This window comes from Carassius gibelio, chromosome A8, assembly GCF_023724105.1.
Source record: "Carassius gibelio isolate Cgi1373 ecotype wild population from Czech Republic chromosome A8, carGib1.2-hapl.c, whole genome shotgun sequence".
In the NCBI taxonomy this organism is placed as follows: domain Eukaryota; kingdom Metazoa; phylum Chordata; class Actinopteri; order Cypriniformes; family Cyprinidae; genus Carassius; species Carassius gibelio.
In genome coordinates this window covers 5,562,796-5,577,462 of record NC_068378.1, presented here as the reverse complement: position 1 = coordinate 5,577,462, position 14,667 = coordinate 5,562,796, and the positions used below count along the sequence as shown (strand labels likewise).

Here is a 14,667-nt window from a genome sequence, read left to right as displayed (position 1 = left end):
TGCGTGTGTGTGTGTGTGTGTGTGTGTGTGATAAAACTTAAACAGAGAATTTATAGCTACTATTACCTTTAAGCTACACATGGTAATTAAAACAACACTTTTACTGAAAAGCCACCATCAATCACCATTGAGTGTTTGTATAAACTTCTGACTTTGATCCAATGTAGATTTCGGTCGAATGATAAGGCAGAAATATATTGTTAGTAACATTTTCGAACAATTTTATGGAGAAGATGCACATTTACAACTAAAGGAAAAGTAACTAATAGTGGAACTAATTACTGTTGCCAGATAGTAATAAGTAAAGTAATAAAATTACTTTTTAAAGGAGTAACAAGTAACAGGTAATAAATTACCAGTTTGGAGTAAAAAGCCCAATTTTTGGAATTTTTGGTCCAGATGAGACAGAGAACTTAATGGCATAAATATATAATATTTGTGTGAAAAATTCTGTGGAAAATGATAATCAAAGAGTGTTTGAGTGCATTTTTAAAGATTTTACAGACACGCTTTAGAGACATCGATTTGAATGTCATCAAATATTTATTTTATTTTATTTCATTTCGTTTCATTTCATTTCATTTCATTTCATTTCATTTCATTTCATTTTATTTTATTTTATTTTATTTTATTTCTGCCCCGTATTTAATCCAGGATGTGACGTCACACAGTCTTCATGCCCTCACAAACATGGCCGCGCACAGGAGCGTCGGTGTTGGAAGGAGTTTATCTGTACTTTTAACGAGATCGTGAGTTACTGTACTCATTCTGCTGTGCATTTCTGTATCAGTGAGGAGTTATCTGTAATGTCTGACAGGTGCTTAGAGGCGCGTGAAGCGTTTGCGTCTTAAAGACTTTCGTAACATTTACAGTGTCACTGACAAGGTCTGATGACGCAGATGCAGGGTACTTACTGGACAAATAATGGCATGAAATACGCTGTTATTAACACTGTTTTATACACGTTTGAATATATGCTAATCATTTTCTAGACTGCAAAATCTACAAAATCTGGTTGCTGTAGACCAAACATGGAACTTTGCTTTCATGCCAAATTACCTATGTTTTATTTTAATATGTAATATGTAGAAGTAATTTGTCAAAACCATGACTACCAAACAATGCAATATATTAATACAGTATTACACAGTATTATCATATTATTGTTTATTTGTGTAAAGGCACTTTGTCTTTATGTCATTGTAGATCTTATTAGAGCATATCAGGAAAAATGCCCTACAGTGAAAATTTAATTTGTACAATTGCAGTAATAATGCATATACTTGATATATATATGATTAATAATTCACTGTGCTCAAAGGTATCCTGTATGCAGTTATCATGGGACAGGGCTCACCAGGCCACCCCTTCACAGCGTGAACAGACGTCCCATTCCACAACAAACAGCCGCTGTGTTTAGTAAGTGTCAGCATGATTGGGGTTGCATGTGACAGTGAAGTGTTTGGTTGGAATGGATTTTAACATTTCTTTCATCTCCTCAGTCAGAAACATGTTTATTCAGACCCAAGACACTCCTAACCCACACAGCCTGAAGTTTCTTCCTGGTCGCGTGGTGCTGGAATCAGGGACTATGGACTTTCCTGGACCGAGAGATGCTTACTGTTCACCCCTGGCAAGGTAGGGTTTAGATTTCATCCAAAACACACATCTTTTTGCTAGGGGTGCTCCGATCACGATCGGCGATCATTTATGCGCATCTCGTCAGTAAAGCCGGTTTTCTAATCAGCGTTTAATTCCATCAGGTGTGTGATTTCACACAGAGCAGCTGTTACTACACAGAGCCGTTGTTAATAGAGAAGATGCGCAAATCCACTTCATTTTCAGCGTTTATTGGCGCATCTTCTCAGTTAACAACGGCTCTGTGTAGTAACAGCTGCTCTATGTGAAATCACACACCTGATGGAATTAACCGCTGATTAGAAAACCGGCTTTACTGACGAGATGCGCATTAATGATCGGCCGATCTGTATTTCCTTTTTTATGTAGGCTTATGGTTCATTATGTGTCAAATCAACCAAATTTCAGAAACTTCCCCAGCTCAAATTTTAGATTTTGTTTGTGTGTGTGTGTATGTGTATATATATATATATATATATATATATATATATATATACAGTACAGACCAAAAGTTTAGAAACATTACTATTTTTAATGTTTTTGAAAGAAGTTTCTTCTGCTTATCAAGCCTGCATTTTTTTTGATCAAAAATACAGAAAAAAATTAATATTGTGATATATTATTACAATTTAAAATAATTGTTTTTAAATTTATTATACTTTAAATTATCATTTATTTCTGTGATGCAAAGCTGAATTTTTAGGATCATTATCACATGATCCTTTAGAAATCATTCTAATATGATGATTCATTATCAAAGCTGGAAACAGTTCTGCTGCTTAATATTTGTTCAGAACATGTGATACTTTTTTAGGATACTTTGATGAATAAAAAGTAAAAAAAAAAAAAAAAGAAGAAGCTATGTTTTTCAAATATAAATATTTTGTAATAATATACACCACTGGTCATTAACTTGGGGTCAGTATTTTTTTTCTTTCTTCTTTTTAAATAAAGTCAATCAATTTTATTCAGCAAGGATGTGTTAAATTGATAAAAAGTGAAAGTAAAGAAAATATATTATTAGAATATATATTATTTGAAATTGTTTTTTATTTTTAATAAATGCAGTTCTTTTTAACTCTTTTATTCATCAAATATATTCGACAGCAGAACTGTTTCCAACACTCATAATAAATCAGAATATTAGAATGATTTCTAAATGATCATGTGATAGACTGATGTTACATGTGACACTGAAGGCTGGAGGAATGATGCTGGAAATTCTGCTTTGCATCACAGGAATAATTTTTAGAAAACTATTATTTTAAGTTGTAATAATATTTCACAATATTACTGTTTTTTCTGTATTTTTGATCAAATAAATGCAGGCTTGATGAGCAGAAGAAACTTCTTTCAAAAACATTAAAAATAGTAATTTTTCCAGACTTTTGGTCTGTACTGTGTGTGTGTATATATATATATATATATATATATATATATATATATATATATTAGGGCTGTCAAAAATAGCGCGTTAACGGCGTTAATTAGTGGTTTGTGGTTAATTACGTCAAATTTTTTAACGCATTTCACGCATGCGCAGTGTGACAAATTATTCAGGTTAGGAAAGTCTCGTCGATCTCTGAATTCTCAAGATAGTAAAAAAAACAGCGGCGAGCGCCGCGACGAAAACACCGAAGAAGCTTAAGGTTTTACCCCATTTACTCTCAAATAAATTCATGCCAAGCTCGATAAACAGAGACGACTTTGGTAGTTGATACGCTGGAGCTTCTTCTTTCTGTTATTGAGAATGAGAAGTCACGTGCCGATTTGGGTTGATTTGGGAGGGGTCTGAGCCAGTCGGCCCTGATGGAAGGATACGCTATCTGTTGCCAGGGGCAATGCCTTCAGAACTTCACAGAGGCGCGACTAAACATTTCAGAGCGCTTTCATTTTTGCGCATTTATTTTGTTGGCGGAACAGATCGAGACGGATCTACGAATACGAGAAAGAAAAGGAAGAAAGTAAAGCAATGCAAAAACATAAGGCGAAAGAAAGTGGACCTTACAGGAACAAGCTCACATCAAGCGCAAAACAGCGGTGTTTGGAGAAGCTCTCGGGCAGCTCCCTGCAGCGGCACAGAGACCTGAACCATATACCTCAGTGCACACATATGGACATTGGGAATTATATTGTTTACAATGTAAGTCACTTTGCATTCACGCTGTTAATGGCTTAATCTAACCTTGACATTTACATCTCGCAATCACACATTTAACTACCCAAGCTAACCCAGAACTGGTTTGTCCACTTTGCAGCCCCCAACAAAAAAAACCTGGTACAGTATGTTTCATTGGGTTAAAATCAAATTATAACTAAACATACACAGCTTTAGCCTACATCAAAACATGTTGGAAACGTTTGTATACATTGAACATCTCGTTACAATCTAGTGTTCTGTCGCAGTTAATTCTAAATGCAATGTAATTACAATACGCTAAAACGCATGTGAATAAACTTACTTTGGCCAGTACAACACTGTTTTCATCACCTGCTGTAAATGGACCCAGCCACAGCAGAAAGCCTCGTAACTTTCCAAAGACTTGTGGCTTTTAAACTCCTGCATTGTGTAGTAACTTAAACCAAAATCAATATAATTCCCAATGTCCATATGTGTGCATGGAGGTAAATGGTCCAGGTCTCTGTGCCACTTGAGAGCTTCTCCAAATACCGCTGTTTTGCGCTTGGTGTAACCTAAAAAAAACGGTATTTCATTGTTCCTATGTTTTCCATATGTATCGTGTGAGGTACTGCAGCAGTTTTTAACGCAGCAGTAACTTCCAGGCATGGTAAAACAGTGCAGAATTGCGAGAACCTCCTCTTAACAACACATTTAAACAATCCTGTTTCGCCGCCGGTATCATTCGCTGTCGCTTTCATTCTGTTGTACTGCGGAGCTTCTGTCACGAAAACAAATTCCTCATATGTGTAAACATATCTGTCAATAAAGCTCATTCTGATTCTGATTCCAACATGGCGGAGACCGTGATATCGAGGGAGGGGCTTTGTGCTATGACGACAACTTCTCATTCTCAATAGTAGTGATCCTCATCTGGCTCGCGAGTTTCCTGCAGAGTTTAGCGCAGACTCCAATTAAACACACCTGCCTGTGATTTACTAATGATCCTAAAGACACTGATTAGCTAACTCATGCGTGTTTGATTAGGGTTAGAGCTAAACTTCGCAGGAAAGTGGATCTCGCGAGCCAGATTTGAGGATCACTGTGTTATAGCGTCCTGTGTTTCACACTGCGCAGGCGCAAAACGCCTACATGCAATGCAGCGAAAATTACAGCTGTTTGGGAAAGCATATGCATTTTTACTTGGTTTTACTGGCACCTGAAGCCTTCAGAGCGTGAAAATATCGATCCTAAAGTATTGTGGCAGAGCAAATGAACACCTCCCAAAAAACAAGAGTGCCCAGAGTGCTGCTTATGTGATTGTGGCGCATGTTTGTGTTTCTGAGTTCATTCTTTCGAGTTTCTCTATCCATAATTTCATAGATATGTGGCTATATTTAACCACTGGTTCACCTAAAACTCTTACACTATCTGTAGTTAAATGGCATGGTTTGATATAGTGCTCAGGTAAATTTGATCTAAGTAAATGTTAAACTTTTGAAATTCAGAAAAAAAGAACCACATGATGAAACAATACATGAAAATTATGTATCTGTGTCCTGTTATTTATCTTTTGGTATGCATTTCAGAAAAAAAAAATGGTTAGGATTCAGGTGTGGTTGCAAATAGTGATTAATCATGATTAATCCACTGAAAATTCTGATTAATTTGATTAAAAATTTTAATCATTTGACAGCCCTAATATATATATATATATATATATATATATATATATATATATATATATATATATATATATATATATATATATATATATAATGGCAAGAAAAATGGCAGAAAGCACTTCTTGTGTTTTTTGCCTCAGGTTTGTGCGGCCTGTAACGCTAGAAGTACTAAAAATCTCTTAATATCCTTTTGGATTCTGGTTCTTAACAAACTTTTCTTCGGATATCTTCATTTTAACCAGTGTACTGTTGAGAAATTTTCAGCTGCATTCGACTCAAGCCTGGTTCTTATTTCGAAAGATGTAGACGCTTGTGCACAGGCTTTTAATGATCACTGTACTGTGTTGTTGGACAAAGTGGCACCTTTTAAAACTAGAGAAATTTCATCTGTCAATACATCACCGTGGATTAATGACGCCATTCGTAGCTTAAGGCATGTTTGTCGGAGAACTGAGCGCTTATGGAAAGCGACTCCGCTACAAGTTCACCGATTGTATCTTAAAGAGCTCTATAGGGACTTAAACAAAATGATTAAAGAGGCTAGAGCCTCTTATTTTACTAATCTGATTTCTGCCTGTAAAAAGAATCCAAAAGCTCTCTTTGAAACTATTAACAACATTGTTTCTCCTGCTGCATGTATTGTCCCTGTGTTTGCAAATGTTGACTGCAATCGCTTTTTGTTTCATTTTATGGACAAGGTTAGAGCTGTCAGGGCAGGCTTGGTTCCATCAGCTAACCATCATATAGTTAAAGATCATAGACCTTCAATATTGGACTCTTTCTGCCCTATTACCCTGAATGACATCATGGAATTAGTGGGCTCGATGAGACCATCTCAAAGCCCTGTTGATATTTTACCTACTACTTTACTTTTAAAATCCATAAATCATCTGGGCCCATGTTTGGTTTCAATTTTAAACCTATCTCTTCAGTTGGGCCAGGTTCCTAGCTGCTTTAAGCATGCTGTTGTTCAGCCTATCTTGAAAAAGAATAATCTTGATGCAGCTTCATTTAAAAACTACAGGCATATTTCTAAGTTGCCCTTTCTTTCTAAAATTTTAGAAAAGGTTGTTGCGAAGCAGCTAAATAATGTTTTGGATTCCCATAATATCCTTGATAAGTTTCAGTCTGGTTTTCGTAAAAATCATTCAACTGAGACTGCCCTCCTTAGGGTTTCAAATGACATTTTGATGGCTGCTGATGGGGGTAAATGCTCTGTGCTGGTTCTATTAGATCTTAGTGCGGCGTTTGATACCGTGGATCACTGCACTATGATTGATAGACTGAAAACAACTGTGGGCATTACTGGATCAGCTCTGGATTGGTTTTCCTCCTATCTTTCAGACAGGAGTTTCTCTGTGTCCGTAGGAACATATATGTCAGACTCTGCTCCTTTGTCTTGTGGTGTGCCCCAGGGTTCTGTGCTTGGCCCTCTGCTGTTCAGCCTGTATATGCTTCCTCTTGGGAAGATAATTGGTAGTTTTGGGGAAATATCATACCATTGTTATGCTGATGATATTCAATTATATTTATCTTTTAGCCCTGATAGGTTGGACAAACTGTCCTTGTTGCACAATTGCTTAGCCTCCATTAAAAATTGGATGGCAGATAATTTTCTGCAACTAAATCCAGACAAAACTGAGGTGCTGATTTTTGCACCAGATAACATTATTCCTAGGATAAGGCAGGAAATTGGGGATCTATCATCTTTGGACTGTAATGTTGTGCGAAATTTGGGTGTCATTTTTGATAAATCTATGTGTTTTAGCAGTCATGTAAAATCTGTGGTTCGTTCCTGTTTTTTCCATCTCAGGAACATCGCTAAGATTAGATCTGTGGTTTCTAAAAAAGAGATGGAGATGCTTATTCATGCTTTTATTTCTTCTCGTCTTGACTTTTGCAATGTACTGTACACTTGTTTAAACAAATCCTCTATGGACAAGTTGCAAGTGGTACAGAATGCAGCTGCAAGACTTTTGAATAAGACCAACAGAAGAACACATATTACACCTATACTTAAGGCTCTACATTGGCTTCCAATTAGTTTTAGAGTACAGTTTAAAATTTTAACCATTACTTACAGAGCCTTGCATGATCAGGCTCCCTCTTATATCCAGGATATACTGCATGTATACACTTCTGGTCGCTCTTTGAGGTCTTCTGGTCAAGACCTTTTAACTGTTCCTAGAACACGTTTTAAAACAAGAGGTGACCGAGCCTTCTGTGTGGTGGCTCCAAGGCTCTGGAACTCCCTTCCATTAGCCTTGAGAGCTTTGGATTCAGTGGAAGCTTTTAAAAAATGCCTTAAGACGCATCTTTTTAGACAAGCATTTAATTAGCAATATGGTTTTGTATGTTTTTGTGTATCTGTGTATATTTGTATGTTATGTGCATGAGTATATCTGTTAAGTGTATATTTTAATTTAATTTTGTGAAGCACTTTGTGACTTTTTTGTCTGTGAAAAGTGCTATAGAAATAAAGCTTACTTACTTACTTACTTTTAAAGGCCCTGTCTGGTTCAATCCCAGAGATAATGCAGCTCCATGAGTAAACTGGTCAAAAACCAAATACATACAAATGCATACAGCTGATACTTGTTTCAAAGAGGAACGTCTGGAGAACAAATAATGTTGAAACTAGAAATGTAGCTCATTTTTTCCCCTAATTAGATCGGCTGAATAGAACAGACCTGTCTGAGTGCCATAAACATTAGTTTTCCAAAAGTTTTCATGGCTGTAAAACTTCAAAATATATTTATGATGTCTTTCATATTCTTCTAGATTCTCATTCTTAATGAACTTTCCTTTATTATAAATCTGCTGATGCTCTGTTCATTCTTCAGGCAGTTGTTCAGAATAGATGGAGTCAAGAGTGTCTTCTTCGGCCCTGACTTCATAACCATTACTAAGGTAAAGACGCTGCACTTTTAAACAGGATTTTAATGTAACTCTATTTTTAAGCGTTCTATCTCTTTATCCACCAGGCTGATGGTCAGACAGAGTGGAAAGTGATCAAACCGGACGTCTTCGCCACCATCATGGACTTCTTCACCTCCGGACTTCCTGTTGTCAATGAGGCAGATGCTCCACGTGCTGACACGGGTTAAACATCGCCTTCCCTTCTTTACTTCTCATCTTAACATCCTCGCTAAATCCAAGATTACTGATCAAATGTTGTGTATGCCATCCATCTGCAGCTCCTTCTGAGGATGACGATGAGGTGGTGGCCATGATTAAAGAGCTGCTGGACACACGCATAAGGTACAGCAGGAAATTACTGCACGTTTGTTAATGCAGCCTTTTTTTTTAATGTTGCATAGAAATTTAGCAGGTCGTATTAGTTCTCAAATCTCAAAAAGTGAGCTGCCTTCCACAAATAAAGACAGCGTTCCTAACTGAAACAGAAGCATTATTGATTTCTAACACTATACAAAGGCAGCAACTTGCATAAATATACACACAGTCGCATGTACAAATATTGGGTAAATGGTCAATGTAACTATTCAAATACTATTTCTAATACATTTGAAATTCATAATTTTATTCAGCAAGGATGCATTAAATTGATCATAATTGACAATAAATACATTTATGATGTTACAAAACAATTTTCGTTTCTAAGAAATGCTGTCCTTTGCAGCTTTTTGTATTCATCAGAGATCCTACAAATGAATCCCGGTTTCCACAGAAATATAAAGCAGCACAGCTGTTTTCAACATTGATGATAATCATGTTTTTTGAGCAGCAAATCAGCATATCGGAATGATTTCTGAAGATCATGTGACACTGAAGACTGGAGTAATGATGCTGAAAATTCAGCTTTGATCACAGGGATAAATTACATTTTAAAATATATATGTATTAGTGAGCAGAAGAGACTACGGTGTTGTAATGATAAACTGCTTCATTCTAGATAGAACATTTTCACGCAACAGGAATAGATGAAATGGAATGCCGTGATAAACTTTTAAATATTTAAATGCAAATTCATTGTTTGGCTTATTTTCACCAACTGAACATGTTGAAGTTTCTGCCAGTGGGTGGCGCTATAACTTTGACTCCTAATAGTCACATATATGCGATCAACAAACCAACCGATGAAGTTTGATCAAACTCAGGTAATGTATGTGGATGCTATTAGACACGTCCTGTTTCTCATTTCTTACCATAATTTCAACACCTCGCCACGAGCAAACCATTAAAGATATCAAAAAATCCCTGGCAATTTTTCATCCCCAATGTCTTGAGATCATGTTGACCGAGTTTGGTGGCAATCGAGTAAAAAACCTATGACAAGTATTTCAAATTCTAGAGCATGCGCTTTTTACATAACTGTAAATAGCTGACTTCCTGTTGGGCGGAGCCTATGACATGCAATACAAAAGTTGTTCAGCACAATGAGATCTATATGTGTACTGAGTTTCATAAGAATATGTGCAAGTATGTGTGAGCTATACATCAACATTTCTGACTGTGTTCCAGGGGGCACCGTAGAGCCCCTGGGACACGCCCGGGTCCCAGCCTCTGCAGGCTCCTAAAGGCCACAGATTCCAAACTGTGCGCAAATTTTCAAGAGTTTTGGGTATATTAAGGAACCCAAAAGCATCCACAACTTTGACGAAAAATATGAATACAAAAACCCTAAATAGCCAACTTCCTGTTGGGTGGAGTCTATGACATGCAGTAGGAAAGTTGTTTGGTTTGATGAGATCTATATGTGTACCGAGTTTCATACGTCTACGAGCAAGTATGTATGATATATGGCCCTCAGTATTCCAGGGGGTGCTGTAGAGCCCCTGTGCCACGCCCGTGTATCAGTCTCTGCCCGGCCCTAATGGCCGCAGGTTCCAAGGTGTGTGCCAATTTTCAAGAGTTTTCGAGCATGTTAGTATTTTTTTAATTGAATGTTTCAGTTGCATTGTCGTCTATGGAGGGTCAGAAAGCTCGGATTTCATCAAAAGTATCTTAATTTGTGTTCTGAAGACGAGTTAAGGTCTTAAGGGTTTGGAACGACACAAAGGTGAGGAATTAATGACAGAATCTTTCTGCGTGTGTGCTTCAGGCCCACGGTGCAGGAGGATGGAGGTGACGTGTTGTACCGGGGGTTCGAGGATGGCATTGTAAAGCTGAAGCTGCAGGGTTCCTGCACCAGCTGTCCCAGCTCCATCATCACGCTGAAGAGCGGCATCCAGAACATGCTGCAGTTCTACGTTCCCGAGGTGGAAGGAGTCGAGCAGGTGAGGAGTCAAGAACGGATGTGAAATGAGACTGAGTGAATGATGCCAGAATTCTCATTTATGGGTAAACTCGTTTTCACTAATATTATGTGCCTTTTAATCTTGTAGGTGAAGGAAGAGGATGTGGATGTCGAAAAGGAAGTCCAGTGACATGAGTTTCGGTTGACTTCATCCTTCCTTTCTAATAAATGACCTAGCACCCTTCCTTCCCATCAGTGTCCAATCATGTAGTTTAGCAGAGACTACTCCGTTACACAGCAGTAAGGAAAATGGACAAATCTGTGTCTCACACTCCTTTAAACACGTATGTGTTAGCTACAGACACTGATATTAAATCAAGTGTGCAGCAAATGTTTTTTAGGCTACACTTTTGTATAGACAGTGTTTGGTTGGTGCTGTAACAGGTTTGGGCTCGGTCGCAAATAATATTTTATAGATTATCACTCATTGCACTGGATAAAATAAAAGGCAGAATTTCATGCATTTTTGAATAAGTTATATGCAATAGGCATTTTCCAAGACGCATGTAAATATTAGCTTAAGAAATCGATTGGTTTCATGCTTGATGTAATTTTAGGAATCCTGTTTGCTTCATGGGTCATTGTACATAAAAAAATAAAAGTTGTATCACCAGCAGAGGACGCTACAGAACTACACAAACAGCCACAATAAAATCACTGCTCATTCAGAGACTGCTTCTTTTTTTCTCTCTTCAGAAGCAGCATGTCTTTCATTCATTGTCTAATCACCATCTTGATTATTGGCATTTGCATCCATACACTGCACCTATAAAGGAAAAACTGGGGCTACTTGCATAGGGAAGGTCTGTTTCATAAATATTCATAACTAGCTTATTACTGTTTAACATTTGTAAAAGTATATCCAGTGGCAGCTTCATGCTAACGTGCTCCACTACAGTGTTCAATGAATTGTAACTTGTTGCCCTGTGGAAAAACATGAGGAATGTTCAGTATGCGTCCATAGAAATTGCCTTTCAAAAATAAACACGCTGTTATTAAAGATTGTAACAACTACTGTACATAGCACGTCAGATTCTCTTCAGATTTCTTTTTAAAGCAAAACAACAGTTTTAAAATAAAAGTGGAACTATAATCTGTATTTAATAGACCTTTTAGTCAACATATTTATATATTTGTTAGCATATTGTATATTTGAATTGAAATTAGCATAAATAAGAACTATTATGGACACCATGTTCTGTTCATTTTTGGGTGTCTTTTAAAATAATATGAATGCAGTTCACCAAACTGGAATGAAACCTGGCCTCTTGGCAACAACAAGGCAAAGCATGAGGATATAATTTTTCATTGTTGCTACATTTTAGAATGAGAAAATACCTGAGAAATAACAGCATTTACAGTGCATGCATTAATAGCTCTAAATCTATAGAGTTAGAATGACATGCTGTAAATTTGTTTTGCAACAATATTTATTTATTGATTTAATTGCTTTGGAGTTTTGTCAACAAATTAATGTTGTAAATTGTGGTCTGAACTGGCAATACCATCCAATGGAAATCTTGGAATAAGGTTGCAATTAATGTCTTTTCTATAACATAAATGGTCGTCAAAAGTACTGCAAAAGTTAATATGATCCAGTCAAACTGCACAGTAATGTCAGATGCTCTGTGGGAAATAACCAAGGAGCTGCTGAAAGGGTGCAGATGCATGACGTAATCCAAATGGCATCACCGTAGAACGAAATACACCTTGTGGAGCAAAGATAACTCTAGTGTGCAGATTTATACTGCAGTAATAATAGAATAACAAGACATGGATTATAGCCAAAATGTATTTATTCTTTTCTAAAAGGGCATTCACTGCATTGTCTGTTTAAATGTTGATGGGAAAAATACTTTAGTGCAGTAACAATACTTTACAATATAACAGATTACAGATGTTTCAAAAAAGTCCCTGCATGACGCATCGTATTTGTTGATATCTCATTTAAATTGAGACCGTTCAATCGATTAAAACTGGGCAACACCCCAGCATTTGGAGTCTTCGTTATCCTTTTCTGTTCCCCTTGCTCCTCTATTTTCACTTCTTGTCACTTTCTTCTCCTTTCCAACAACGATAAAGGCATAAAAAAAAAATATATATATTTATATATGTATATATATATATAGAGAGAGAGAGAGAGAGAGAGAGATAATCTTATATTTATTTTTTACAAACAAATGGTTGTTAAGTTTATACAGGGGAAGTAAATTATCACAGCCATTTAATCTCAAATCTTTCTTCAGAGTGCAAGAATTTGTGGAGAACCGAACCAAATGAAGATAAATTATGACACTAGTGTAGAAGTTTATAATGTCTGTTTTATTTCAATATATGAACAAAAGCACATAACTCATTTTATGTAAAGCAGTGTCAATCAGATAGAGAGCATTCATAAAGCATACATTATTACATACCATATATTACAATTGTAATTGTTCTGTGTACAGACAGGTGTGTTTGGTCCTTATGTTTTTGGTGTGTTTAGACATCTCACATCAAAGAAAAAAAGAAAAAGCTTGTTTCTATGCTGTGTCAAGTAAACATCAAGAGGCCATCCAGATAGCACATGTTATTTGTGATCTTTATTAAATTATATATTAGAGCTTGCTATTTTCTTGGCTGATTCCGATTTCCATTTTTTTGTAAGTGTGGCCGGCTGAAACAGATTTTTGCCAATTCAGTTTTTTTTCTGAGAACTGTAATTGACAGCATATACAAACAAAAATAGACTTTTTTATCTTTTGTGACAGGACCAGGTGCTGCAGACGCTTCTGCAACAGGTTCATCACGTGCATGTCTGGTCTCCCTCACAGTCACAGTCCTTCTTTTGAGGAGCTCATTTCCTTTCTGAGTTCCTCAAAAGGTGCGAGCAGGCTCAGGACGTCTTCAATAAGCCCTGCCCTGATGTGTGCTGGCTGTGGCTGGCAGATTGTGTCCCACAGCACATCTCTGCTCCACCAGCGACTGCACCCTGTAGTATGTGCTGCTCCATCTCAGAACATCTTGCTGCAGCCTTTAATTGGGTTGACCTAACTGTGTCTGAATGTCATGAAGATGTGAATCAGAGAGGGTTGAGTGTTTAAAATGTCCGACAATCTTTCTGCCAATTGCCACCACATCAGTGATGCTTCGCTGGGACAGCAGCTGTAATGTATATGCCAAGCAGGGCAAACTTGCCAGGTTGCTTTCATCATGTGCTATGCTTATATTTCTTGGGTTGAATTCCATAATTGTCCTCGTAATTGCTTTGGTCTTTTCACTGCTCATACCAAGTAAAGATAGCAGAGACTGCTGACTTGTGCCTGTCTCTGGCTAGCTTTAGCCGCTTTCCCTTTTTAGCTTCTTTAAACTGGGCATGCTCAGCTTGGTGATGGTGTATTAAGTGTCTGATTAGATTTATTGTGCCGGATGTTTTCATGGTGGTCCCCGTTTGCTATGGCCTTGCAAATACTACAACTTGCAAACTTAGTGTTGCTTTCACACACTGTGGAAAAACGTCCATGGCGACGACATGTTAGCATGCGGCTGTCAGTGTGAGCATGGTGCAGCATTTGGACCAATCAGAAGCACAACTAACATCTCTAACGCATCTCTAACGCCCCCTTCACCTAACCAAAAAGCCAACTATGAGGGTCTATGGATCCTTCCCACAAAATGCAACCAATACCTCAGAAAAGGCCTCTGGTTTCATAGCAACCAAAGACAAAACAATCTGATAACATTAGTTTTATGGCAAAGCAACTCTTACTCAAGTCTCTCTAAAACAGACACATAATAATGCCCATGAAAATGACTCTTCTCTAAGTTCATAAGAAAACCTCTCATTGAATGAACACACATATACTTCAGGTGTATGTTTTTACTCTGTTTGTTATATAATATATAATTTTTGTATTGTATACTGTTTTATGCACGCTTATGATAGAACCACTCGTTCATGTAATCTTACCTATATGTAGTCTTAC

At 37.1% G+C, this 14,667-nt stretch overlaps 1 protein-coding gene across 1 annotated transcript; it reads left to right on the top strand.

Annotated features, from left to right (window-relative positions):
* Positions 1-653: 653 nt before the first annotated feature.
* nfu1 (NFU1 iron-sulfur cluster scaffold homolog (S. cerevisiae)) lies at positions 654-11,369 on the top strand. Its single transcript, XM_052603630.1, has 8 exons — positions 654-749; positions 1,322-1,419; positions 1,503-1,638; positions 8,286-8,352; positions 8,427-8,544; positions 8,640-8,703; positions 10,505-10,679; positions 10,788-11,369. The coding sequence occupies exons 1-8, from the start codon at positions 691-693 to the stop codon at positions 10,827-10,829; spliced, it is 759 nt and encodes a 252-aa protein (XP_052459590.1). The 5' UTR covers positions 654-690; the 3' UTR covers positions 10,830-11,369.
* Positions 11,370-14,667: the final 3,298 nt, after the last annotated feature.

Coding starts and splice junctions, on each gene's coding strand:
- nfu1 (XM_052603630.1), top strand. CDS start 691: ATGGCCGCGCACAGGAGCGTCGGTGTTGGAAGGAGTTTATCTGTACTT. Junction 1,420..1,502: donor ACAAACAGCCGCTGTGTTTA/GTAAGTGTCAGC, acceptor TCATCTCCTCAG/TCAGAAACATGTTTATTCAG. Junction 1,639..8,285: donor TACTGTTCACCCCTGGCAAG/GTAGGGTTTAGA, acceptor TTCATTCTTCAG/GCAGTTGTTCAGAATAGATG.